Source organism: Alligator mississippiensis, chromosome 5 (genome assembly GCF_030867095.1).
Source record: "Alligator mississippiensis isolate rAllMis1 chromosome 5, rAllMis1, whole genome shotgun sequence".
Taxonomy (NCBI): Eukaryota; Metazoa; Chordata; order Crocodylia; family Alligatoridae; genus Alligator; species Alligator mississippiensis.
The window spans coordinates 83,415,902-83,442,986 of record NC_081828.1 but is presented as its reverse complement, the minus strand read 5'-3'; the positions used below and the strand labels follow the sequence as shown (position 1 = coordinate 83,442,986).

Genomic DNA, 27,085 nt, shown 5'->3' with positions numbered 1-27,085 from the left:
GAGCACTCCAGTCTCTGCTCACAATGCCAGGAAGGGGGAAAGGAGGCTGGGATTCACTCCTGGGGTCTGCCTTCATATCCTGTGCTGGTCTCTGTCTCTTGAATTAGCTTCCCATGAACAAACATTCACCATATTTTAAGTACCCTTGCCTTTTCATGAGTGCTGCTCTCCCCTTCTATCAGCCTCACAGCTATAAGGGAAAGAAGTAACCTGTGTGAATATTTTCAATGCCAGTCTCTGCCACTTCCTGGGAAAGCCATGAGCAGCTGCAATGAAGATTGATCCCAAACCAGTATTGCTGCTCTTTCCAAAATTTGGAGTGACACAAGGCTCTGGATAGTCATGAGCAGCTGCTGAGACAGTGGAGGTGTCTTCTACTGACTGAGGAAAACTCCATTGCCTTTCCCTACATTTAGAATGTCCTTCATATGCACCTAGGCTAGAAATTTTATTTTCCTAAGTATCAGATCTTGAATACTTCCAAGACATTTCACTTGCTTATAATTGATGAGCCAGGTTTCTCCCTCATCACTATAAGCATAAGCTGTCAAACGTTTCTTTCTTAGGAAGTAGGTGGGATGCAAACTGTAGGGCAAATATTTAGCTAATAGGCAATATTAAGCCAGCACTGCAACCCATTGTGAAGCATTCTCCTTTTCTTGGGTACTCTGTCATAATTTAATTGATAATGAGACTTATACAGGACATTTTTGTAACATGAAGGAACCTATAGGATTTTACAAATAGTTAATAAAACTGGACAACACCTTTGTGAATTACACACCTCAAAAAATTCTGGATGCAGGCATCTTGACCACGGTTTTGCAGTGAATACATGACTGTCAGAAGCAAAGTTCAGGAGACCTAATTCTTAGTGCTGTGCTCTAACCATTAGATTTTTCTCCTCCCGCTATGTTCTTACAAAGTTAACACCAGGGGACTGACTGCAGACATATGCTTTATGTAGCACTGAATCACTCCTACTGTAAAATGGATGCATTTAGTAGCTTCAGTCTTAATACAGGTGTGAATAACGGCAGCAAAGTTCAGGAACTGCCTGTCTTATGTTTGCAGTGGCCTGCAGGCAGTGATCATCCAGGAAGCTATCTATAACCTCTGGTATAAATATGAGCACAGTGTTGAAATGGTGCGTGTGTTTTATTTCAAATAGCAGAGGTAAACTCCTAGCCTGATAGTTTACATGATTATATTTAAATATGATAACAACAGTCTGATGTTAGATTTGCAGCAAAGTTCTGGTGTCTGTTCGGCTAGGGACGCACATTCAAAAAGCCCGAGCCTAAATTGATTCAATCTTTGCAAGTTAGTCTAACCTGCAGAGTGAACCAGTTTGCAAGTGGATAGATGTTCAGCACATGCCTGCAGTGGCTCAAGCCAGAAGCCTGGGGGCGTTATGGCAGCCCTCCCTTCCACAGGGAAGCTGAACTGAAGAGGGGGCAGGGGGCATGGGCAGGCCTACTCCACTGGCTCCCTGACAGCTGGGAACAATCCTGGCACACCGGGCTGCCCAGCCCCAGAGGGGAACTCTTCCTCCTCCCTTTCCCTCACTGCTGCAGGGCCAGGAGGCAGGCCCTATTTGTTGCTGGGGGGCTCTTCTCCATCCTCCCCTGCCGCCACCGTGGGATGTTGAGGGGGGCTCTGTGAGGCTGCCTCACCCCAGAAGGGGACTCTTCCCCCTGTTTTTCTCCCATTGTTGCAGGGGGGAGGGCTCTGGGATGCTGCCCAGGCCCAGAGGACAACTCTTCCCCCCACTTCTCCCCCCCTCCTCTTCCTTCCCCCAGAGGGGCAGTGGGAGCGTAGAGCTCCGCTGGGCAGGGTGTGGAGGTGGGTGTGTAGGGACCCCCACACACTCCCCCCATAGCATGCAGCCCCTGCTGCCTGGCAGCAGCAGCAGGCAGGGACACCAGGGCACTCGTGCCTGATGCAGGCACAGCTCTGGCCAGCGCTGTGTGAAGGAGGGAGCAGAGCTTGCCTTATCCCCAAGGCTCTGCTCTCTCCACCTGTAGCTCCAACACTCACAGCAGAGGAAGCCTCGCACTGGAGTCTGCTGTCTCCCCCACTCCCGGCTGCACAGTCCTTGCACTCTGCTAGGAGTGGAGGGAGCTCTGCCCCTGCTTCCCCACAGAGTCCAGCATGGGGCTTCCTCCCTGGGAGTATGGAGCTGCAGGCACTCAGCGTGGAGCCCTGGATTAGAGGCAGCCAGCACTGCCTCTACTCAACTCTGCGCAGCCTGCCTGGCAACTTCTGTCCCCCAGGCTCCACACTGCGCACCTGCAGCTCTGCACTCTCAGTGAGGAAGTCCCATGCTGGACTCTGCCTGGAAGCAGGGGTGGGGCTCCCTCCACTCCTGGCAGAGTGCGGGGACTGCACAATCGGGAGCGGAGGAGACAGCATGTTCCAGTGCAGGGCTTTCCCTGCTGTGAGTGGTGGAGCTGCAGGTGCAGGGAGCAGAGCCTCGGGCATAAGGCAAGCTCTGCTCCCTCCTCCACACAGCACTGGCCAGAGCTGCGCCTGCATCAGGCACGAGCGCCCTGACATCCCCGGGGAAGAGTTCCCCCCAGCAGGGAACAGAGCCTCCCTCTCCACCCTGTAGGACAACCAACCCAGCATGGCCCCGTTAAGGTGAAGGGGGCAGGGAAAAGGGTTCATTCCTTCCTCTGTTCCTTCCCTTCAGCTGGGGTCTGCCAGTTCCAGGGGCCACCACTGCAGCCCCCTCCCCTCTGCTCCCCAGCAGACAGGCTGACCCTGGCTGCAGTGGGGGAAGAGTGGAAGCAGGGAAGAATTAACCCCCTCCCTGCCCACTTTGCCTTAACAGAGCCATGCCAGATGGTGTTTCTGCTAGGGCCAGCCCCTGCTTCGGCTAGAGAGCGGAGGGTAAGGGCCAGCTCTGCTATGGAGCAGAGAGCCCCGCCCACCCCAGAGAGCATAGTGGGATGGTGGGGGTATCTGGTTTATCTTAAACCAGCAAGGGTCTGGGACAGACATTGCATAAATCAGTTTGAGCCAAATCAGTTAAGCCTGTCACTAAATTCAACCAGGTTTATCTCAAACTGGTTTTGGCCATTTTCAAACTGGTTTATGTGCACTGAATATCTGTTCTATTACAGATTTAAACTGTTTTCTGATCACTTAAGCCAGTTTATGTGTAATGTCTGTTCCTAGCCTTCATGTGCAGAACTGCCAGGGTCAGCAGTTGTATAGGGCCAGGAAGAAGACAGCAAGCCAGAGGCTGTGTGACTTGGTGATATGACTGCTAGCCTGGATGGAAGGGGGACCTGGAGTCTCACCTGGAATCTTGTTCCCAGTGTGGCAGAAAGGTTCCCATTGCCTTGCCCTTTATCCGTTTTAGCCAAAGCCTATTAAATTCAACTTGTAGTGGCTTAGCTTCAAATGGAATACTGGAAAGGGGACTGGGTAATACCTGACCTGTGTTGTGGTGGCTAGAGCACTGTGCTGAAAAGTCAGATAAATGCAGATTCTAACTCCCTCTGGGCAAGAAAAAGGGCTTAGACATGGTGCCAGTTAGACATCCAAAGGGAAGTAGAACTCCTCTTTTAAGTGGCCTAGTTCAGACCTCTAGAAAGCAGCAGACTGTGTCAGATTGCTTCTCTCTCAATAGTTCTCATAGGCTAAGTACAGACAGTCAAAAAGCCCAAGGCTGAATTGATTCAGTCTTCTCAGGTTAATCTAAACTGAATAGATTGAACTAATAAGCGAATGAGCAGGCATTTGCTTTTGATTCTGGAAATATAGCCACTTGACTGCAGGGGCCCAGGTCAGAGGCTAGGGGGTGTTAGAGTACACCTCTCTGCTCAGCTGGAGCAGACAGCTTGTGCCAAGTCTAGCCTGCCCACCCTGCAATGGAGAGTTTGTGAGGGAGATGCAAAGCATCCTGGGATGCTGGGGGACTGTGAGTTAACTTGAATCTGGAGGGGATCTTGGACAGAAATTCAATAAACTGATTTAACCTGAATCGGTTAAGTCTGATACTGCATCCATCCAAGTTTATCTTAAATCAGTTTCATCCATTTTAATAATGGTTTATGTGCACTGAACTTCTGTTGTGCTACAGATTTGAGCCGGATTCCACTTATACTGGTTTATGTATAATTTAATCTCCAGCCCTCAAGAGTATAAAATAGAGTTTAAAACAATTTACAGGCTCAACTCTCACAGTGCCCTGGAAAGGACCTTGTAGTCCAGTCTCCTGCTCAAGACAGGATCATCCCTGATTAAACCACCCCAGTCCAGTGTCTGTCTAACCTGCTCTTGAAAATTTCCAGGGGTGGAGATTCAAGGTGTTTTATCAGAGTGTTTAAACTTCATGCCTAATTTGAAAAAAGGGAAGACATATTTTACAAATTGAAATTTATTTTTTAAATGGCCGGTCAATCCAGATCCTGTCACAGGGCACAGTTAAATAATGTTTGTCTTGTAGAGAAGCTGTTGTGGAAAAGAACACTTATTAGGGAAACTCCCTTGTGTATTTGGAGATCAGATTAAAGATGCATGTTTGATTCATGGTACCTGAAAAATCTGGGTGCTTCATCTCTGAGCACAGTAGCAAATTTTTCATGCCAAACCTTTGAGATGCTTATCTTGCCCTGGTGATGTTTTGAAATTCAGAATTGCACTTGAGGTTCTGTGTTGCAGTCATTAATTTGTGAAATCTCAAGAAATAAGGTAGCTGGAAAAAATGTATCAGAACCATGAGAAAATGTAAGTAGTATGTTGTACTGCATTTAGCAAACGAATCAAACTGCAGGAAACGTAGCAAAACAAGGAGGGAAAGGTATATTCCGTAGCTAAGAAATACTTGAACCTGGGAATAGTGCCAGGAGAAGAGATAGGTTAGAGAACGTGCAGGGTGTTTTCCTGGCTTTTTGCCAATAGCAAACAAATCATTGACTTGAAAGAATCAACATGTAAATGTTCAGGGTGACCTTGACATTGTAAATGGATAAGTAAATTCAGCACATAGTGTGCACCATGTTAAGATGGTTGAAAGTTTCACATACTGAATTAAATATATATTTTCAGAGTCTACAGTTCAATGGAACCTGGAACACTCTGTAATTGTAAATGCATATAAAAAGAGTATACATACTGTGCACAGCCTAGAGAGTATTGTAAATACTGAGATTGTGCAATCAAATATGATACCCAGGTTAGACTTAAGGACTGAAAGCATTTTTTTTAAACTAAGCCAATCAGATAAAAATTCAAACCACGCTACAGGTACATGGATAGATGTTTATAAACAGTCCTAAAAATTAACATTTTAAGTGATTCCAGCTGTTAAGCTATGGAAGTTGGAAAAGCAGTCGCTTTGGTGCAGATAGCGGCAAGGAGCCTACTGCTGTTAATTACGATCGAAGACCTGGCATGTATGATTAATACAGTCATCTTTAATAGAATATTTCTTTGTTTTGTTTGATCTATATTATTGTCTAATTTGTGTCACAAATAATTCAAATAAAGTATCTTATTGTTGCTGTTTTAGCAAGGAAACGCAATGAAAAAGCAAGGAAGATAATAATTGATTTTGAAAATGCAGCAGAATTCTCTGTTAAGTTACTCAGTGTTGGCAAGTACAGAGGTATAGGAGGCTCTTCAGCATACCCATCATCAGGGATGCTGGTTTTCCCTAATAAAAAATTGCAAATTCTCTGATTTAAAAAAAAAAAGAAAAAGAAAATTCTCTGATAAAACCCCCCAAATCTGTGATTAAAGTGAAAGCCATCCCCCCACACAGCCCCCTCAGTCCTGCTGGTACCCCCCCCCCAATCCCCCAGCCGTGCCCTTCATTCCCCCCCACAACCTCCTCAGCCCTGCTGGTGCCCCTCGCCCCCCACCCACAGCTCCTGCTCCCCCAACTCTCCTGGGGGGCCTCAGCTGCCACAACTACGAGGCCAGGGACCCAGGTCCACACCCACTTCCCCTGGTAGAAGGCAGCTGCTGCAGCAGAGCAGAGCCCGGCTCCCCATTCTGCTGCCTGCTGCTGGCCCGTTGTGGGCTTGGGTGGAGGGGGGCTGCTCTCTGCTGTGGTGCACACTCCTGGGGGTCAGGAGGACCCATGTCCCCCACATATTTGCTATGCATTGGTGGGCTCTTGCCCTGCTGCCTTCCCCTGGCGCTTCTGCAACCCTGTGCTACAAATAACAGAACTGAGCAGGAAGCTGCCTGCCATTGTGACCTCCACACTGTCCTGGCAACATGTCCCCTGCCTACACAGCTGCATCAGGAGTGGCAGCACAGGGTTGCATGCAGGGGATGCAGGCAGCACAGAGCTTGCAGTGGCAGGCAGCTTCCCGCATGGCTCCACTCTTCCCTGCAGCACTGGGTCACACACACTGCGGAGGCCCCCACCCCCCCCGCTTCCTTGGACTGCACTCAGCAGTGGAAAACCAGCCCTGACCCCCTGGACGAGCTGCTCACAGCCCCGTCCTGCTTCCTGCCAGGGCCCTACAGCCGCTCATTGCAGCCCCAGGCCCCAAGTCCTAGGCACTGCCTGGCTGGGCAGCAGCTCCAACCCCAGCCATTCTGCCCAACTTCCTCCCTCCCTATGGGGGCCTCAATCCCCCCATCCCTCAACTTAGCTGTTGGAGCTGCTCTCCAGGCTGCCTGGCAGCCATGTGCATGTACGTGCACATGGCACCCCATGCCTGACTGCCCTTTTTCCACTACCTTCCAGCCCCTTAGAGGCTGGAACTCTGCCAACTTGCAGAGGAGTCATCGGAAAACTGCAAAATCCGCAAGTCTCTCTAGTAAAATGAAAAATCTGCGTTTGCCTCCAGTAAAAGGTTAAAATCTGTAGTTTACTCTAGGTTTTTTTAACTCCGTGGGAAACGGAAAACCTGGATCTCTGCCCATCAGGATGACCAGTAGTTAATCAGGCAACTGAAAGAGGAACATGCAGCAAATCTCTTCTCTACTTGAAAGACTTCACTGTTGAGGGTTGTTTATATGTTTATTATTAATTATTTACTGCTTGTAGCACTTGGTGAGTTCTGGGTACATTTTTCCAAGCCCTGAGAACATCTGTCTTAAAAGACAGTTTGTGAAAAGGATTGAGAGCTTCCTACACTGCTCAAAGCTTACTCACTTTTTACCACTGGAATGAATGGAAGTTGAGGATGTCTGTCACATCACAGGAGGCATTTGGCATCTGACAGATTTGGTACCCAGGTCTCACTGTCTAGAGGATGCATATGTTACACTTCCATTCTGTCCCATTTTAAAGTCTCCAAAGCAGCTTATTTCCAGAGATTGTGGAAAGGACACGTACCAAGTCTATGCATTTTTGTGTGTCTAAGCAGTTTCCTACTTTTGATAAACAGTGCATTTGAAAAAGTCCAGGAGCAGTGTCTTAGATCTTTTTTTTTCTTATATGAAAAATACTGAGGCTGCTACCTCATCCAAGCATAAATTAAACCATTCACGAGTATTTGGCTTTCAGAAATGATATTGATTTGGTTGGTCTGAGTTCCAGCCTTTGTTTACCCTTACTTCACTGTGTGCTGCTCTGTACTGTACATGGAAATCAGAGGCAGAGAGATGAATGAGAAAAACCTGCTTCTTAATGAGTTACTAAGTGTTCATATGGTTTTAAAAAAACTCACATACACCCGAGGGGCAGGACAAAGTCTAAAATGTTCATGTTTTCCTATTGCCAAATTATTTCTTGTTAACATTTAATTCATCCCTGAAAGCTCACAGGGCACTTTAATTCTTAGTCTCTGTTAATACAAAATGAAAAATAATTACAGAAATTGAATATGCATTTCCTATGGAGCAAATTTAATTATAATTAGAACTTACTCCAACATATATGTTATTGAAGTGTGAGAGAGTTATTCATCTTGCCTACTCTTTTCACTATGAAGTAATTATTTCATAATTATATTCATCAGTTGATGATGAGGAAATCTCTTTACTTTCATAGGGCCCATGTCAAAACCCTAGATCCACCAGCCTAGAAATCCCAATTCAAATGTGGAGGATTTGAGTTCCTTCTCTAACCTTCATGACAAATGTCAACAGTGTTGGGTAAACAGTCTTTCTCTTGCAGTAGAAACTTATATGTGAAACAGTAGGGATTTGTATATGGATTTTGGCTTACGCTGGTGATGTCCATTATGTTTGGAATAATGGTCAAAACATGCGTAAAATCATATTATGACGCGTTATATTTTGGCAATGGACTAGATATGTGGGTAAGATTGTTTGGTCTGCTGTGAGTTATAGTTGTGTAAATGCAGTAGTGCTTTGTGAGTCTGTCATTGTATTATCCAGCCACATCTGTGAAGATAAATGTATTTATAAACACCAAACAACCACTGTGACTATTGTGTCAGTGTCACTGAGCACAAAAAGCTATAATGGAGACAGAAATACCAACATTTGAAATAAATTCATTTTGCTTCTAGAGGTGGAAAACACTTTGGGGACCACTCTCCAGTGATGGAAAGAAGAGGAAGACTAGAGACACGTTAGCATTGTTTTCAAGTTTAATGATAGGTTGAATACCACTGACCCTAGATGATTCGCTGTGTCCCATGGGCTGAATGTGGTGTCCAAAGTCATGCAGTGTAGCCTGGGGGCCCCCTCATGAGTCTGGAAATTTGGTGGCAGGGGTGCAGTGGCGTGGCAGTGTTAGTTGCCATGGTTCCTGGAGCTCCCCTGCTGCTAAATTTCTGGACCTTTGTAGAGCTCTGCAGGCTAGGTGACATGGCCCTGTGCTGGCATGCAGAGTCAGGGTGTGGCAGGATCCAGCACATAGAGGTGGTCTGTGACCCAGTCCAGCATGCAGGGCTGGGCCAGCGCAGTGGATTACCCCTATCCACTGCCCATATGCTGGTTCAGGCCCATAGACTGGTTTTTGACTGGTTGGTGGGTATTTTTGTTTTTGTTTTGTTTTTTTGATGAAGAAACTTCACACTGTAAAACATAAAGGCAGCCACGTCCATTAGCAAGGAAGCCATTAACCTGATCCCTGTGTTGGCTTGTTTATTTCAGACTTCCAGCAGTTGTTCCAAAAGTTCATCATTCTGTTGCGACAAAGTATCACAGTAAGTATTTCTTTAGCATTTGGTTTGTACTATCACAGTCCTGTGATGCTCTCTTGAATTGGTCCAATGTAGGGCATGTCCTTCCAAGCTAAAGTCACATTTAAAGACACTTAGTTTATTGTCTTTGAAGGAAAAGTGCATGACATTTTATTTGCGGTGGCTGTAGGATTGATCTGTCATGGGTATGTGAAAGATCAATCCTTTATTAAGCTTTAATGAAACTAATATAAGCACCTTCAGCAGCAGAATATTCTCATTTCTTTTTCATGCTCCTACTTCAAATACAATTTAAATGCACAGGCTGAATAGAAGCCTATTCTTTATTCCCCCCAGTATATAAAGCACAAGTGGCATTTAAATGTTGCACAGGCCTTATGCTGCCATTTGTAGAAGGAAGTGTTTCACCAGAAGTAATCATGAGGCTGATAGACTCACAGCCCAGAAGGCATACACCAAACCAGTGCAGTGCAGGTAGCACTAGTGCAAGATTCTGTCCTACTGTCAGCCATGCCTCAGTCCACTTTTGGATAGGTTATCATTGCAGGTAAGAAAGAGTTTGCTTTCCATGTCCAGTTAATACAATGCATTTTTTCTAAGATCCTTTTATATTATTATCACATTTCTGAATGCTCCCACCTGGGAGATGGTGGGATGAGTACTGCAGGGGAGCCAAACATCTTCTGAGTTCTAGTCCTGCCTTCACGATTGATTCACTGTATGATAAAATAGGGTTAAAAATACAGTAAAAAAATCCTTCAGAAGTGTATTAAAATGTATATAGCACAGAGATTTTCAAATTTTACTTGTAAAATATTGCTGTTTGTATCCCGTACACCCAACGCATCTCTGCATGTATGATTTCTGTGCATCTTTACAGATAATACATAATTTTTCTCCTCGTAAAAAGAAGCTAGAAGCTTCACTAATATGGTTAGGGGCCTTAGAGCTATATTGTTCAGCTTAAGATTGAAGCAAAAATAAATATACCTTTATTGGAATATGCATTAATTTACTATGTGTTGTTTGCTATAACACACAACAAACTAGGTAAAAAAATATTCAAAAGTTGTTGTTTCATCCCTTAGGATGTTACTGTCAAAGTCTGGTAACGCTATTATTCACTATACATAGACCAATCAGAAGCCCCACCAGATTTATTAAAATTTAGGCACATACCCCTTGGCAAAGAACTGTGTACCCCCTTGGGTTACATGTGCCCCGGTTGGAAAATCACTCATAATAGTGAAAGGGTATTTTTTACTGCTTGTTGACAGCATTTATGAACTGCAGTTTCAAATGAAATATTAGGAGCCATAGATGCCCTTTTATGAACCCAAGTAGAAATTTCTACTTATTACCTTTCTCTTTTTTTCCTTCACTTCTTTCCACTACTTCACCCAAACTGCCACATCTAATTCTTACCAGAAGTGCAGACTTTGATCACATTATGGAGGAGGGCTATGAACTTGACCTAACTTACATCACGGAGCGGATCATTGCTGTGTCCTTTCCTGCGACCTGTTCAGAGGAAACGTACCTGCACAACCTGCAAGATGTAACCCGAATGCTTAAATCTAAACATGGAGATAACTATCTGGTGAGTGCAGATTCATTCTTTTTAGATACTGACACCAATATGAATCAGAAGTGGCGCTGAAAATACAACTTTATTCCATTTTTATAGCTGCGAGAGACCTGAAACGAGCATAATTTATCTTGCTCAGGCATACAAGTTGAGTAGTGCAAGACACCTTCCTGTTGGTGGCACTGCAGTATACATTCTGAGTGGCTTGTTTGTACATTTTACAGATGTTGCAATGGAATAGGTTTAGGGATTGTTCTCATGAAACAAAATAAGCCCCCACAAGATCCAGATGCCATACTGCAGAATACGTTTTTTTCTAGTAGCTGGTGACATCTAGATCCTCAGTGGGATGTCTGCTAGTGTCTTACCATCCTCTCCTACTTGTCACCATTTCTGACTGTGATGTAGTACCTAAAGGGTAGGTTGTTTGTTAATCTGTTCCATTCAGTTCTTTTTCATTTAAGTTGATTTAGATTGATTTTTCCCTATTATTTATTTTCTGAAGAAAATAAGGTTCTGAGTAAATTTCTAATAAACTCCACATTCAGAATCTTTTATGATGACCAGAACTGTTATTCTCTTACACTGTGTGTTTTCTGATTAGTACATTTAAACTCAGTGGTACGTGCTGCCTCATTCTCTGCGAGCGTTTAAAAACCAGAGCCAGCATTTCTGCTGCTAATTGAACTTATTTTTAGATAGCATGTGCATACTATTAGAACAGAATCCTCAGCTTCAGGAGGGTAAGCTTGACATAAACTAGCTTGCAATGTGATTCTACCTGAGAAATACAAGCTTTTAATGCTCATTCATGCACAACTAATGTATACATCCCAACTGCATCATGTACAGGTACTAAACTTGAGCTATGCTTGCAGTGCTGTCTCATGTCCTCTGTATGTCCTATTTAATACATGACTCTGCAGGACTTTTTGGTGGTACACAGCAGTGAAGGATTAATGGCCCTTTCACTTTACTCAGCATTCCAGGTTCAGTCTGTGGGGCATGGGGTCCCCAGCCACTTAGAAACTGGACAGCCATGGATTAAGTCATATTATAAAAGTATAACGATACATTCATACTAAATACCATGGTTCGTTCAAACACAAAAATGATAAAAAATAAGCATAGTTTAACGTAATCTGTTGATAGAGATCAAACACAAGAGTTTTAAATCCAATTTGGGGAGATATCTATATATGACAATATCCCCAAAAGTCAATCACTATAATTAATGAACCCTCAGACAACATGGTTTTCATTGACTTTAGAAGGTGCTGTTTGGGTGGTCAAACACTTAACATGTGTACTTAAGCATGAACTTAAGAGCTTTTCATTAGGCATCCACCTTCAAAAAAAAAAAAAAAGAAAGAAAACCATGACCTGTGAATCTGAGTTTAGGCTGTTGTGTTGTAACGTAAGGTACATTAAATTAAACTTGGTAAGGATAAGTTATTTGTTTATTATATCCTTAGCTGTTCATGTCCTTACTTTTTATTACTTGAGTTGGTAGATAATATGGTAGAATTGATACTGGTATATTCTACGTCTAAATGGAATAAGATTTCCACTTAGCCTTAATGGTCTTTTTAGACAACATATTTTTAGTTTTGGAGCATCTACTATTTGATCATGTTATGTTTTAGAAATCATTTTAAAAGGGAAAATTGTCTTCAATTTATATTGCTTAGGAATATAAGGTGAAGGTGAAGAGGATCATAGAATGGAATAGTTTAGAAAACATACATCCTGCAGCTGTGCAGGAAGTTGCCTAGATGACTGCCCAGGTTCCTTGGAACCTTGTGATTCTATAAATGAGAAAAGTGAACTATTTTATCACTTGACAAGGTGCTTTCTCTTGGTAAGGATTGAGGCAAGGATGGGGAAGCTTTTACTTCTTCTGGGTGTAAATAGATAGTCTTTTTTCTCCTACGCTACCACCTGCAAAAACTTCATGAGCATTAAACTGATTTAAAGAATATAAAACAGATTCACAAAGTCCTTAACAGTGAATATACTCAGGGACATGGACAGATCTAGGATTTTGAAAATAGGGGTACAGATGGTGCCATGCATCTTCACGTATAATACATAATGTTTCTCCTGGTAAAAAGAAACTAAAAGATTTACTAATATGGTTAGGGGCCTTAGGGCCATATTATTCAGTTTAAGGTAGAAGCAAAAATAAATCCGGCTTTATTGGAATGTGCGTTAATTTTCTATATAATGCACAACAAACTAGGTAAAAAAATACTCTAAAGATGTTGTTTCTTTAGGCCTGTAGTCTTTAGAATTAAACATACATCTCTTTCCGATTCATAACACAAAATCAAGTCTTCTTGAGCATCTTGACAGTGTATCCAGTGATTCACTGAGAGTTATTTCCACCCTTGAGTTAATGTTTTTAGCTAGAGTTAAAAACAGTCAGCAGGGCAGTGAAATAGGAGCTACATCACCAGGAGCAGCTATTAGACAACAGAATTGCAAAAGAAAGAATAGTCTAGTTAGTAGAACATTAAGACCATTAAAAAAGGAGAAAGGGTCACCTGTGGAATGAAGAGTTTAGAAGGAATCAGGCAGATTATAATGAGCCATGAAGTCAAGAAAATCTCTAACCACTCCCTGAATAGAGCATGCTGCCACTGCCCAGTAGTTTTTTTAAAACTTTGGATGGACCAGCAATCAAAAGGGAGTGCAGCTGTTCTACTGCACCTGTCTGGATCTGTCCCTACACAGGGAATAACACTCATGTCCTTTACATAGGATCTGAATAACTGGGCTCTGTATGCACCACAACAGATGAACTAAAGGAAATTAAATTAATCATCTACTCCTGACCCTACTTTCCAAGGGCACTGCTACAGTTCAGCAGCTACAAGTAGCCCCTTGTTTTGCACCCTTAATGTAGATGTTGGTGTGTCTTGACCTCAGGCCTCCCATATGAGGCTATTACAAAGCTTAGTGTGCCTGCTGCCCCCACCCACAGTATAAAGCTTTGGTAAGATTGGCATCTCAGTCATTAGTTGAACTACCCCCAAAATCAGGGCCATATTTAAACAACGCTTTAAAATGATTAAAAGTCTGAATTGTATAAAAGGAGTGAGAAATTCTTACTGGATGATGATGATTTCCATATTGAAAACTATTAAAATGTTTTGCTATCCATTCTACAGCATTTTTAAACCAGCCTGCAGAATTCTCTTTAAGGAATATAAAATGCTAAGTTCTCTAGGAATGTTTAATGAATGTGTCATTTCCTCATCAAATTATATAGCTATTTCTATAGAGTAATCTTAATCAAATTATACTGGTTCCATATGATGTTTCTAGTAGGGTTGCCTTACAGGCCTTGTCTGTAAAGCACTTGTTGGTGAGAGATGTGCAAAGATGATGCCCCACAGCTGATATAGCAAACTTATAGCTCTCCTAGTAGAAAAAAGCATCTGCTATTCAGGGGAGCTGGTATAACTTGGAGTGGCAGAGATACTCCTGCTGCCAGCATGTTCTCTGGCTACCTCTGAGGTCTGTGTTGACCATTTTGCTTCCAGTTAAAGCAGCAGCAGCAGTATAAACCCCATGATGTAGACCAGTGGTTCTCACCTGGGGTAACATGGCATTGAGAACTTGCCAGTGTGCTGCAGTGTTGGTGCTGTTACCATTGCCATTGCAGGGTGCAACTGCCCCTCACGCCTCAGTTTCGAGGAGGCACATCAGAGCTAAATCAAGAAGAGCTGCTGCAGAAGTGGTATGCCTGCCCGCATAATGTATTGCAGGCAGGCACAACTTTCTACTGCAGCTGCTTCTCAGTTCAGCTCTGACATACCTCCTGAAAACATAGGCACATCGAGTAGTTCCATCTGCCCCCCTTTTCCCTCTGCCTTTAGGAGATGCAGTGCAGGGTCAGATAGGGAAGGACTGTAGCAAAAGCATGAGCTCCTGCCACAGCCACTTCCTGATCTGTCCCTGCAGGAGGTGCGTGGCACAGTTCCACCTGACCATAGCAGCAGTGGCAGTGAATATAATATAATTATAATGATTGAATCTGTTACTAAAATATTGATTAATAAAATAATTATAATGTTTATATTATACCATGCATAATATATTTAATTTTTTTTTTAAATGGGGTGCTGCTAAATTTTGAAAAGTTTTGGGGGGGTGCTATGAATCTAAGAAGGTTGAAAATGACCGAGATAGACATAGCAATAGGTAGGTAAAATAAAATAGGTGGGTCTTGCCTGCAGGTGGTATCAACTCACAGCTTTTTGCATGTGCAAGATATAGTAAACATATGTGCTTGTGGTTAAATAATTAAGTCGTTCAATGATCTGTCTACTGTACAAATCAACATGTTGGATTAAAGAGCATTTTTTATTTTTTTACAGTTTAAGGATAGTTTTAAGAGGCGTTAAATGATTTCAAAGAAAGTGCTCATGGTCGTGATACTTAAGTAGCAGAGTGAGTGCAATTAATGTTCATAGCAAAGCCTCTTGTACTGGCAGGGTAGTATAAGAAAGATAAAGTTTAAATACAAATCAGGCTTAATGACATTAATTTTATTTCTTTAGCATAGATATTTCCATAATTTAATGTTACTAAATGCTGCTTAAAAGTGAAATGAATGAAATATGCTAGTATATATTTCCCATATATTTCCTTGAGTGCTTGGGATCCAGCAGACTTAACTATATGATTGAATCACAGAAACAGTAAAATCTTGCAGGTTAGATACAGGACCTGGGAAATCTTGGGTCTAGGCTTGCTTTTGTCATATACTTCCTGTTCAGAGTCACACAGACCACATTTTCAAACTTGAAAACCTAAAGTCAGGTATGTAAATCTGCCAGGAACCTGGCACATTCACAGACCTGACTATGCTGGGCAGCTGCTTTGTGTAATATGGATATCTCTGATCACATCTGAGGGAAAGTAAATGGAATAGAGTACCACTGTGGTGCATGTACAGATTGTGTTTTCAGTCTCACTCTTTGGTCTCAGTAAAAGCAAATGCTGTTTTAGGTTTATTTTTTCATTTATTTAAGATGCATATATAGGTATTAGTATCTGTAGTTTCCTCTTATACTTTAGTGTACTTGCTCTGAATAAAGATCTTGAATATTGCAAACGCTAAGCTTATCTAACTTCAAATACTAATTTAGTTACTTAAAGCAAATAACAAATATGAAGGCCCACCACTATAATTTAATTTCATTAGAATACATTTTTGACACAGTGATTTACCACATACGTTATGAAATATCAGTGTTTAATCCTTTTTCTTCTTCTCCTCTCATCTTCCCAAACAGGTGTTAAACCTTTCTGAAAAAAGATATGACCTTGCCAAACTCAACCCAAAGGTACTGGTTTTCTTTCATAACCTACCTCACTTGCTAGACTTAAATATAGTATGAGTAGGTTCCTGTGAGCCCTAAAGCTATACATGCTTTGATGTATATTGTATGATAACAACTTTTGGAAAAGTTCAGAAAACCACAACAGCCACCCTTTTAATTCATTTTCCAGTGTTGTAGCTTTGTGCACGAGAGCTACATTTTACAAAAGCGTTTCATTTTTTACTGTGGCTTTACATGTAAGACCTGATTTGAGCACCTTGGAAGTGAATGAAAATATCACCATTGACTTAAGTCAGCCGTGTGCCCCGTCTGCTTTCCATGTGTCCACACAGTATCTATGGTCATATAATATGTCTTAACTGTGTACACCCCAGTAGTCTGAAGCTGACAAACTCAGTTCAACATAAGTTCATGTTTCAAAGCTTTTTCTTCATTTCTTCCCAAGTATAGCTCTGCACACTGGAAAAGCTATAACAAGAACAGAGAATATTCATATCTTTGCTCTCCCACATAGCTTTTGTTCCCTGATTTTTATCTTCATTTGTTGCCACATTTTCTTAGGAGTGAGAGGGGAACCTGGAAGGTTGAATATCCATCTGGGACTTTAGCTCACTGAGATCTTTAAAAGCCTTTCAATGGTTACCTGGGGCCTAGAACAGCATGGACGTACACATGCAGCAAAGGCATTATGGGGGCCTAACAATGGTTGGACTGTTGAGACAATATAATTGAGACATTAGAAGTTCTGTCTTGTACCCTGTAAGCAGCTGAAATGTGTATGCTATAAGACTCAAGGTTACAATTTTTGGAATTTGAACAATATGTTGCTTGCAGATATGAAAAAAGGTGCTTTACTTTAAACTTGGCACGCTCCCATGCCAAGCCCAGCGCCCAGAAGAGGCATTGCATTAGTTGGACCTGGCTCGCCCTATGTCTTTATAGATTGAGTGCTTTAGTGCAGCTCTTTGGTGTTTTTTATCTAATAGCTGATTGAATCAGCTATTACATAAAAGCTTCAAAAAGCCCCAGGTAAGTGTCCCGCCCAAATACTCCAAAAAGCCCCAGTGAATATTCCCTGCCCAAATCAAGACTACCAGTTGACATTTACAAAAATATTCTAAACCAAAAACCCCACAACTATCTAGATCAGGGTTCAGAAACGTATGGCCTGTGGTGGAATCCAGCCTGTAGCCCCTTTGGATTCAGGCCCAGAACCATGGCTTCAACAGCAGGGTCCTCTGCCGATGCCATACAGCAGCCAGGCACTGGAGCCTATAGTGGAGGGGGAGATCCTCAAGCATCACCCCACAGCTGGGTACCCAGGGCTTCAGCAGATGGGGAGCTCTCCCTATGCTGTTTCACAATTGGGCAGCATGGCCTCTGGTAGACAGGGACCAGGAAGAAGCAGCAGAGGTGGCTGGGTCCTAGTGCTCACCCTGTTCATATCTGAGCTGGGTCATTGTAGCCCAGGGGTGGGCAATTATTTGGGCCTGGGCACCACATAGGGAGTTTTGATGAGTTATGGTGGACCAGATCAGCACTGCCCCCCCCGCTGCAACAACACACCAAAACTCCCTGTGTGGGATGGGGCCAAGGGCGGGCAGGGAGCAGTGTTCGGGAACAGTACATTTGGGCAAGGCCAGGGTTGCGAGGCAGTGACAGGGTCGAGCCCAGGGCAGAGCTCCGATCTGCTCCCTGCGTGCCCCTGCCCTGTGCAGGGGCTGCTGCCTGGGCACTAGGTCCCAGGAGCTGGCTAGGGGTGAGGGAGCAGGGGGCTTGTGTAGCAGAGTTTGCCCAGGCAGTGCGATCTGTGGCTGCTCCCATTGCGCTCCATATGGGGCTGACCCTGCCTGGCACAGCCCACACCATGGTGCAGCCCATACCACACTCCATCCCACACTTATCTGCCTGGCACTGGTTGGCCAAGTAGGTGGAAGGCAGCTGGGAGCTACATGGTGGGGAAGGAGCCAGCCAGCTGAAGCTTCTTCTCCATCCGGAGCAGCAGAACAGAAACAGGAGGAGGAGGTGCTGCTGGAGGGGTAGGGAACTTAGCAACACCTGGGCAGTTGCAGCTGCACTATCAGCAGCCCTGCTGAGAGCTGTGCACGCTGGCCTGGACCAGGGCCAGTGGGTGTGGGCTGGAGAGTGGCGCGGGCTGCCCCAGTTAGCCACTATGCAGAGCACTGTGGGGACATCCGTGGGCTGGATCCAATCAATTAGTGGGCACCCCCCGCAGACTGGATCCAGTCAGCTGACAGGCCATATTTTGCCCAACCCTTTTCTAGTCCCTTGCTGGAAACACTGCTGATCCCTGATCTAGGTCAATCAAAATTTTATGTTCCAATTTTGACTTTTTAAAATGATTTTACTGTTTTTTAAATGAAGCATCATTTTGAACAACAAGAAAAAAATAATCCTCAAAACTTTGTAGTTCAAAATGTCAGAATGAGATGATTCCTAACTTTTTTTTTCTTTTTTTTTCCATGGGAAATTCATCAGAACTGGCCCTTTCTTGTGATACATTTCCACTTCAATGTCAGCCTTTTTCAACAGAAAATTGTAAGAAAATGTCTGACCAGCTAGAGCAAGGGTTGGTAACACAGCCTGTGGACCAAATTCAGTCCATGGAGCTAGAGGGCTTTGCCTATGCTTGTGCCCATGCTGAGGCCAGATGATAAGGCAGTGCACTGAACATCTGGAAGCTGCACCTATGCTGCTGCTGCTTCCCTCAGCTGCTACACCTGGGCTATGGTGCAGGTGGTGTTTCTAGCTGGGTGGTGAGCTGCATCACAGGTGGGAGACGGGGTGGCGGAGGCAGCCGCAGTGAGGACGCAGCTTCCAGCTGCCCAGCCCTGTCACACTTTCCCTGTGGATGAAAGCTGCACCTTTGCTGCAGCTGGGGAATAGGGGGCTGGGGGAAACAGCTGCCTGGCCTCCAGATTGAACAGAAAGCCCCCCACCACTGACACCACCAAAGTCAACCTAGCCCACACTGAACTGGGTTGTTAAAAGTTGCCAGCCCCTGAGCTAGAGCATGAATATGATTTCTTCATACTTGCCAAAAGTTCAAGTGAATTAGTACTGATAGAAAAAAATACTTCTGTTCTAAGAGATGCATGCAGATGTTTTGTTGATGTCACAAAAAGGTATTTTTAAATAATGAATTTGTGCTGTGATTCTGTTCTGCACAGATTTTTCTGTTTTGGGAGAAGAGGGTACCTTGTACAATCATGGCATATCCTAGGGGGTAGTATTATGTCAGATTGTGAGAGTGTTGAGATGAATTTGTAAATAGAAAGTAAAATTGCTTTTCTTGATTCCAGATAATGGATGTGGGGTGGCCTGACTTGCATGCCCCTCCCCTGGATAAGTTGTGCACCATTTGCAAGGCCATGGAGTCATGGTTGAACAGTGACCCTCAGCATGTGGTAGTGATTCATTGCAGGGTGAGTAAGCAGCATTTGGGTGCCCCTATGATTTTTTATATTGAATACCTTATTATTACCAGAAAAAAGAATATTTAAAAAGCAGGAGTTTTAGCATTTAGCATTCATCACATGATAATTCTCCCAGGTGCCCTGGCTTAGCATCTGACCCGATAAACTCAAGGTTAGGCTCCATGTGCAATGAGGTATGTTTTTCCAAAGTGATTACTATTTCTTTATTGAGTATGCTTAATGCAGTGGTGCTCAACTTTTGTGGCATGCAGGCTGGATCATAAGTGATGCGTAGAGCAGACACACCGGGGGGGGGGGGGGAGCTAGGGCTCATGCCCCCCTTTGATTGGCTGCCACCAAAGCTGCTGCTGGCTTCTGTGGACAGTCGCTGCCTGCACCTGCCCCCCTCGCTGCCGACACGTCCGGTCCCCACTCACCAGCACTGCCGTCAGCAGCTGCGGGCAGTCCCCACTTGCCGCCGAATGGTGGCCCCCTGATCTCGGGAGGCAACAGTTGTTCATGGGCCGGATGATTGGGGTACAGCCAGTCCATGGACTGGATCTATAGTGCAGGGCCAGGTACGCAGGCCAGGTCTGATACATAGACTGACCCTGCGTGCCGGGTCTGGGACCGTTTGCTGGATCTGGGGCCATCTGCTGAGTCAAGCCAAGAACTAGCTCTGTGCACTAGCCCAGTCCAGCATGTGGGTCCGTGGGGCTCCCCACAGATCCAAAAACCTAGCGGCAGGGAAGTGGTGGCCATGTTGTCATCGGGCTCCCAGAGTTGCCAAATTTCCGGATCTGTGAGGAGCCCCACAGGTCAGATGACTCAGCTCTGTGGGCCATAGTTTGAATACCACTGATTTAGTGCATTGAGATTTTCCATCTCTGTAACAAACTTCTGAAGAGACTTCCTCATTTTGTGATAGGTTTACTGACCTCAGTGGGCTGTAAGGGCTCTCAGCACTTCTTAGAATCACTGACAGTCGGTGCCATCAAGTCTTGGAGATCAGTAGAACTTGGATGTTCAAATCTATTGTTAGTTGTCTAAAGTGGGTATTTAGATGCATCTTAATTTCCATTCTGGGATTTAATCATGGAGTTTATATGCTCTTGTTTGGCTATTAGGCCCATTCTGGGTGAATATCCCATACAACATGCCATCCCTTTGGACTATAAAACTGTCACAAACCCATCCACAGGGTCCCCCCCCCCTCCCCCCCCCCCCCGAGAGCCCCAAGCATCTTCCTGCTGTCCCACTGCTTGTCCCAAGGAATAGACCAAAGTTTGCCTAGGTATAACTCCTTTATCCCACTAAGCCTCAACTCCACTGCCTTTGTACTGGACCTCATAGATGCAGCAGGGGCATCTCTGTCAGCCCTAGGTGACCTCCCCTTTCTGTTGTTGAAAAAAAGTTACGTTCCCCTTGCTGTACAGTGGGTAAGTCTGGAATATCACAGATGGCTCTGTACCACAGGCAATCGAGTGAGGAGACAAAACAACAAAAGGATTTTATTATGTAGGAGAAAAGATTTGTACATGAAAAACTGATCATAAGTTTGAAGACAGAACAAAAGACAGGTAAAATTTCATACCTTCTCAACTGGATACCACTTAGTCCCCCCATGGGAGTTCTGCCAGTGTTTTTAGAAATCAGCCTTCCTGCTTAGTCTACCAGCCCTGGCTGCTGCAACCGTGGATGCTTCTCCAGCCTGCAAAATTCCAAAAGACCCTGACCACTTTACAAGCAGCCCTTATAATACCTCCAAGCCAGCACCCAACCTCATCAGCATTGTCCCAGTTCCTCATCATGAGTCTCCAGAAACTTCTTTCCCTGGGACAGTTGGCATTCCTCTGGCTGATAGGCCATTTCTCTCAGATGATTTCACTATTGAGGAGCTGACTTTTCCATTGCAGGCAGCCAGTGCCCAACCCAAAAAGCTCTCCTGACTGTGCCTAGGAGTGGCAGTTCTTATCCTAGTGGCGCAATGGCAAAGGATAATTAGCAATTCTGCCTACCCCCTTTTCCTGAATATGTCTCTCTCAGATCCCTTGACCAAACCATATACAAAATCATAAAAATATAAACAGACAGCATAATGTAACAGTGATAAACATGAAATAAATGGATATAGTGTAACATGGACTTTCCAGAGAGACCACACAAGCCATATCGGTGAAATATAAACACCAGAGAATTTGTGTGATGCCCCCCAAACCCTGCCACTCATAGTGGGGTTTGTGACAAATACTATGTTGTACTGCTGTTGCAGTGTGTGGGAAACGAGGGCAGTCAGTACCTCCTGGGCTCAGGCAGGTTGAAACGGACCGCATAATTGCAGTGCCCTAAGGTGCTGTTATTCTTATGCAATGTTTTCACTTCTCAATATTTGTTCGCTTCAGAGAGAAATAAAGACCAATCTAAATAAAAACAAAATAATTAATTATGAGATTATAACTGAGTTGGCAGATACATCGGTGACACTTGAGGCAAATACATCTGGCATTGCATGGGCTTTGGTGTCTGTGGCAAAACTCCCATTAACATGGCCTCTGGGTCTACAGTTGGTAGCATATGAGCAGACCTTACCTGTGTGGAAATCTGTTGATTTCTTGTTGGTTGAGCCTTAAAAATGGCACAGAAAGGAAGTCAGAATAAGGAGACTTGGGAAGTAAATATGTTCATTTTGATGGACCCATTTTGACCAAGACAATAACTGCACATCAGATAAAAAGCAAAAGATGGCAATGAATATTAAATATAAATCACCACTGAATAATTGTTGATGAACTTATTTAATGGCTTAAAAGCTTCCCTCTGCTATCCTTCTTAGACATTGCTGAAATCTGTTGTCTGAGTAGTCTGGAAGCATGTTAAAACTAGTAAGAATTAGTGGTTGATCATGTGTACTGTAAATGTCATGTTAAGATTTTGAAACATCCTAAAAATACTCCATAAATAATGAGGGGTAGTTATTATAAATCACAAGTGCCAAAAAATGCTAAAAATTGTCAGAATCCATGGGCACTTTTACACGTGCTCCAACGTGTTTTGATTAATCAGAATCCTCCAGTGTGCTGCAGTGTCTTGCGTATTTAGTGTCCCCATGTTGGTAGTGGGGGTGCTTTAACTCATAGTTTCTCAGCCTGTGGTACGCATACCCCTGGGGGTACATGACACAGGCAGGGCATATGTGGGTACCCCAACATTCTCTCTCTCTCACCCTCTTTTCCTCAAAACCATGGCAAAAAATTTGGTGCACCGCGTATTGCACAGCACTTTAAATTCCCCAGTAATAATTCAGCCCTCCTAGCTTTGGCCTACATCACCTCTATCTCAGGTACATACTTGAGTTGTGCACCCCTGGTGTAAAAGGTGGCAACCCTATCCACACCAGATCAAACATCTGTCATATCACGGCCTTATATAAACAGTCCTTCTTCCAACATATGGCACACATTAGTCTGTAAATATGAAATCCCCTGGAAAATTGAGTATTGGGGTACTTATTAAAATGTTCAGAAGTTAAGGGGTACTTGCTACTTAAAAGGTTGAGAAACACTGCTCTAACTAAAGCTCATTGAACAAGCTTTAGTTAAAGTCCCCCCCAGCACCATTTTGAAATATGGTACGCTGAACACATGAGACACTGTGGGCATGTTAATTAGTGGCTCCCAAGAGCCACTGTAATTAAAGGCCTCTTCCTACCCTGGAGCACATGTATGGGTACCCCAAGTGCTTTTTGGAATATGTACTTTGGAGCACATCATGCCAGAAACTGAAAATTTGTCTAGGCTTGTCTTGGACGAGTGAAAAAGTAGCTAATAGAATGTTACTACCACTGTTCATGGTTATCTCTGTTTTAATTTATAGCTTGGTTGGCTTTGATATAAAATTGTACCATGTACATAACAAATATATTCTATGTAAGGGGTGATTAAAAAAAAAGAAAGAGAGAAATGAAACTGATTCATGGGTTTTGATTAAAGGAATTTTTTTGGTTTAACTTTTTTAAAGTTTAATCAGATTTTCAGGGTGGGTGGGGGGTGAAGTGGGCGGCAGTAGTGCTGAGAGGTGGGGCTACAAGATGGGCTACAGCCACCCCAAAATTTGCTGTAGCCCCCCTCCCAGTGTTGCTGCTGCCTGCACTGCCCTGCCCCAGCCCAGGCCCCCCCCCCCTTCCCCCCCCTCCCCCCGGGAGAGGCCAGCGCAGCTCCTGGCCCTGAGCCCACACACAAACCTGGGGGGCACATGCCCTTCATGGCTCCCCCGGGGGTGCACACAGTGGCAGGGGCCCGTCCCCCATCCCCACCCCCCCCCATGGCTACATCCCCCACCCCTCCCTGGCTGGGCAGCACCTGCCTCTGCTCCTGCCCCAGCCCCACTCACTCCCTCACCGCGGGGGCCTTGATTTCCTCCCCCCCCCCCCCCCGACTTACTGGCTGGATGCTGCTCTCCAACTGGATGTGTGCATGCTACAGCACGCATGCGTGCAGCATTTATAGATGAATTTATTGGCTACGCCGGCCAAAAGAAGCTGATTGTGTAAATTTTCATAGATTCATAGATTCATAGATGTTAGGGTCGGAAGGGACCTCAATAGATCATCGAGTCCGACCCCCTGCATAGGCAGGAAAGAGTGCTGGGTCTAGATGACCCCAGCTAGATGCATATCCAACCTCCTCTTGAAGACCCCCAGGGTAGGGGAGAGCACCACCTCCCTTGGGAACCCATTCCAAACCTTGGCCACTCGAACTGTGAAGAAGTTCTTCCTAGTGTCCAACCTAAATCTGCGCTCTGCTAGCTTGTGGCCACTATTTCTTGTAACCCCCGGGGGCGCCTTGGTGAATAAAACCTCACTAATTCCCTTCTGTGCCCCCGTGATGAACTTACAGGCAGCTACAAGGTCTCCTCTCAACCTTCTCTTGCGGAGGCTAAAAAGGTCCAGGTTCTCTAGTCTCTCCTCGTAAGGCTTGGTCTGCAAGCCCTTAACCATACGAGTTGCCCTTCTCTGGACCCTCTCCAGGTTATCCGCATCCCTCTTGAAGTGCGGTGCCCAGAATTGCACGCAGTACTTCAACTGCAGTCTGACCAGCGCCCGATAGAGGGGAAGTATCACCTCTTTGGATCTATTCGTCATGCATCTGCTGATGCATGATAAAGTGCCATTGGCTTTTCTGATGGCTTTGTCACACTACCAACTCATGTTCATCTTGGAGTCCACTAGGACTCCAAGGTCCCTTTCCACTTCCGTTTCCTTTTATCAGTGCCAATATGATATGGACCGATATATCGGTGCACCTCTATTGTATGTACATCTTTTTCCATATAATGTAACGGAATCCCTGAAGTAGGTACTGTACCATTGTGTCTGCTATATGTGTAGATAGATATAGAGTGGGTGCCTTTTATTTCTGTACAGTACCAAATATACTTTTGGTGCCATATGATCATAAAACAATATTCTGTTTTCCCAATACAGGGTGGAAAAGGAAGGATAGGAGTAGTGATATCATCATATATGCATTTCACCAATGTTTCTGCAAGGTAAGAAATCACTGAAAAGTTCCTGTTAGTAGTACTGTTGTACACTTGCCCATTTGACATTCCCATGCCAGTTTTAGTCAGATGGTGTTGAAATGTCTTGAAAATGATTTAAGCAAGTGTCACATTAAGAAGGTGAGCTTTTACTGTGTGGAAAATCATCCAGGATGATAATTCTTAAACACTGAGAAAATGTGTAAAATACTTTTCGTTCATATATTTTAAGAAATCTTGTCACTTTTATTTTTGGAGTCCATATGTGTGTCTTTACATCTGTAAAAATAGCACCACAGAGTCCATGACTAGGACTCTGGAATTACATTGGTTTGATGAAGATTAGAATCTAGCCCAAGATTGTGAATTACTCATTCAGTGAATGAAATCTTGAATCCATTCAACTTAAAAGCAAATAGCCACTTAATTGTGATAAATCTGGTGAATAGATGAATAATAAAACATGGACTGGAAAATGCAGTTGCATCCTCTATACGCAATAATATGCTTTAGAAACTGAAGCAATACTCTCACCTTTAGAATAACAACTCATCTTTTAGGACTAGGATTGTCATCATTTTACCTTAATTCTGGAGCACAAACAACATTTCACAAGGACGTTGCTCTGTGTTGCAACATTGCTTCAAATTAGGGGTGCACCGATAAAGATTTTTTGGGCCGATTTACCAGCCATATTGGCCAATACCAATCCGATTGCCGATATGCAGTCCAGCAGCTTGAAGAGCAGCATCTGGCTGGTAAGTCTGTTGAGGGGGAAGGAGTGTGGGGGAGGGCAGATCAAGGCCCCAATGGTGAGGGAGGAAGTGGGGCTGGGGTAGGCACTGGGGGTAGGGCAGGATGTGGGACAGAGCCAGTGGCTTGTCCAGATAGTGTGCTGCTGCATGTATCCCCAAGGGAGGCATGGGGGGGCATATACCCCCCCCTCCCCCCAGATCTGTGCGCAGGGCAATGGTGTGCTGCCTGCTTGCGCTTGGGGCTGGGGCTGTGCCAGCCTCTTCCCAGCAGCTGCACTCGGGCTGGTTGGGGCAGGCAGTGGTGCTGGGAGGAGAGTTACGAGGGGGACTAGAGCCACCCCAAAATTCACTGTAGCTCCCTCTCTCAGCACTGCCCACCCTGCCCCGCCCAGCCTGAGTGCAGCCACTGGGAAGATCCCAGTACAGCCCTGGCCCCAAGCACAGAGCAGGCAACCCACCCCACCCCGTGCACAGATCCAAGAGGCACGTGCCCCCTCATTTCCCCTGAGGGTGTGCACAGCAGCAAGAGCTGCATCCCCTAGATGAGCCGCCAGCTCCATCCCATGCCCCGCCCTGTCTGGGCATTGCCTGCCTCTGCCCCAGCCCTCCCTCACTGTTGGGGCCTCGATCTGCCTCCCCTCCTCCCTTCCCCCCACCTCCCACACACTTACTGGCTGGATGCTGCTCTCCAAGCTGTTGGGCTGCATTCCTGGCTGCGTGCATGCTGCAGCTGCACACATGCACGTGGCATTTATCGGCGACATTATCGGCCACATCAGCCAAAAAAGCCAATTCTTGATAATGTCAATTTACCTTTTATTGGTGCTGATACGACATGCACCGATGTATTGGTGTACCTCTACTTCAAATGATTATGACATGTGATACAGTATAGTAATGTCCTGGCACAACTACATGATGGCATGATACAGTGGTAGAATACCTAGAATGAGAGGTGTTGATGCCTTCTACCTGTACTAAATTCATGATTTCTTCTAGCTTGGCTGTGGGATATGGGAGATACTGGAAACTGTCACATAAACTCCTAGATCTTTTACAGCTCCCGTTCAAACTTTTCATATATTTGCTGGGAGGGGGCAGCGAAGGGAAGCAGTCTCTAGCAAGTGCTTAATTTCTAGAAGATTGTCAGTGCTGTAGCAATGCCAGCATATTCAGACTGAGAGAGAGATCCTTGGCACTAGTGCAAAATTTTAAATACAGACTGTGTATGTTGCATAACAACTTAGAAAACTTCCGTCTCAGTTATGGTGAACTTGAAATGCTGCAAGATAAGAATAACAGAGATTGATAACTTTCTGAATAA

The 27,085-nt window shown here is 44.5% G+C and overlaps 1 protein-coding gene across 19 annotated transcripts in view; it reads left to right on the top strand.

Moving 5' to 3' along the window:
- The window catches only part of TNS3 (tensin 3), a 571,451-nt gene that overhangs the window by 360,727 nt on the left and 183,639 nt on the right, over positions 1 to 27,085 (top strand). For 15 of the 19 annotated variants that reach the window (XM_059728559.1, XM_059728554.1, XM_059728556.1 and 12 more), the window contains 6 exons: positions 9,040 to 9,092; positions 10,518 to 10,689; positions 15,984 to 16,034; positions 18,531 to 18,590; positions 19,355 to 19,477; positions 24,951 to 25,015. In XM_059728559.1, the coding sequence (XP_059584542.1) occupies positions 9,040 to 9,092; positions 10,518 to 10,689; positions 15,984 to 16,034; positions 18,531 to 18,590; positions 19,355 to 19,477; positions 24,951 to 25,015 (524 nt within the window). The remainder of the gene's footprint in view (positions 1 to 9,039; positions 9,093 to 10,517; positions 10,690 to 15,983; positions 16,035 to 18,530; positions 18,591 to 19,354; positions 19,478 to 24,950; positions 25,016 to 27,085) is intronic. The other 4 variants (XM_059728561.1, XM_059728558.1, XM_019485115.2 and 1 more) reach the window with 2 other exon arrangements.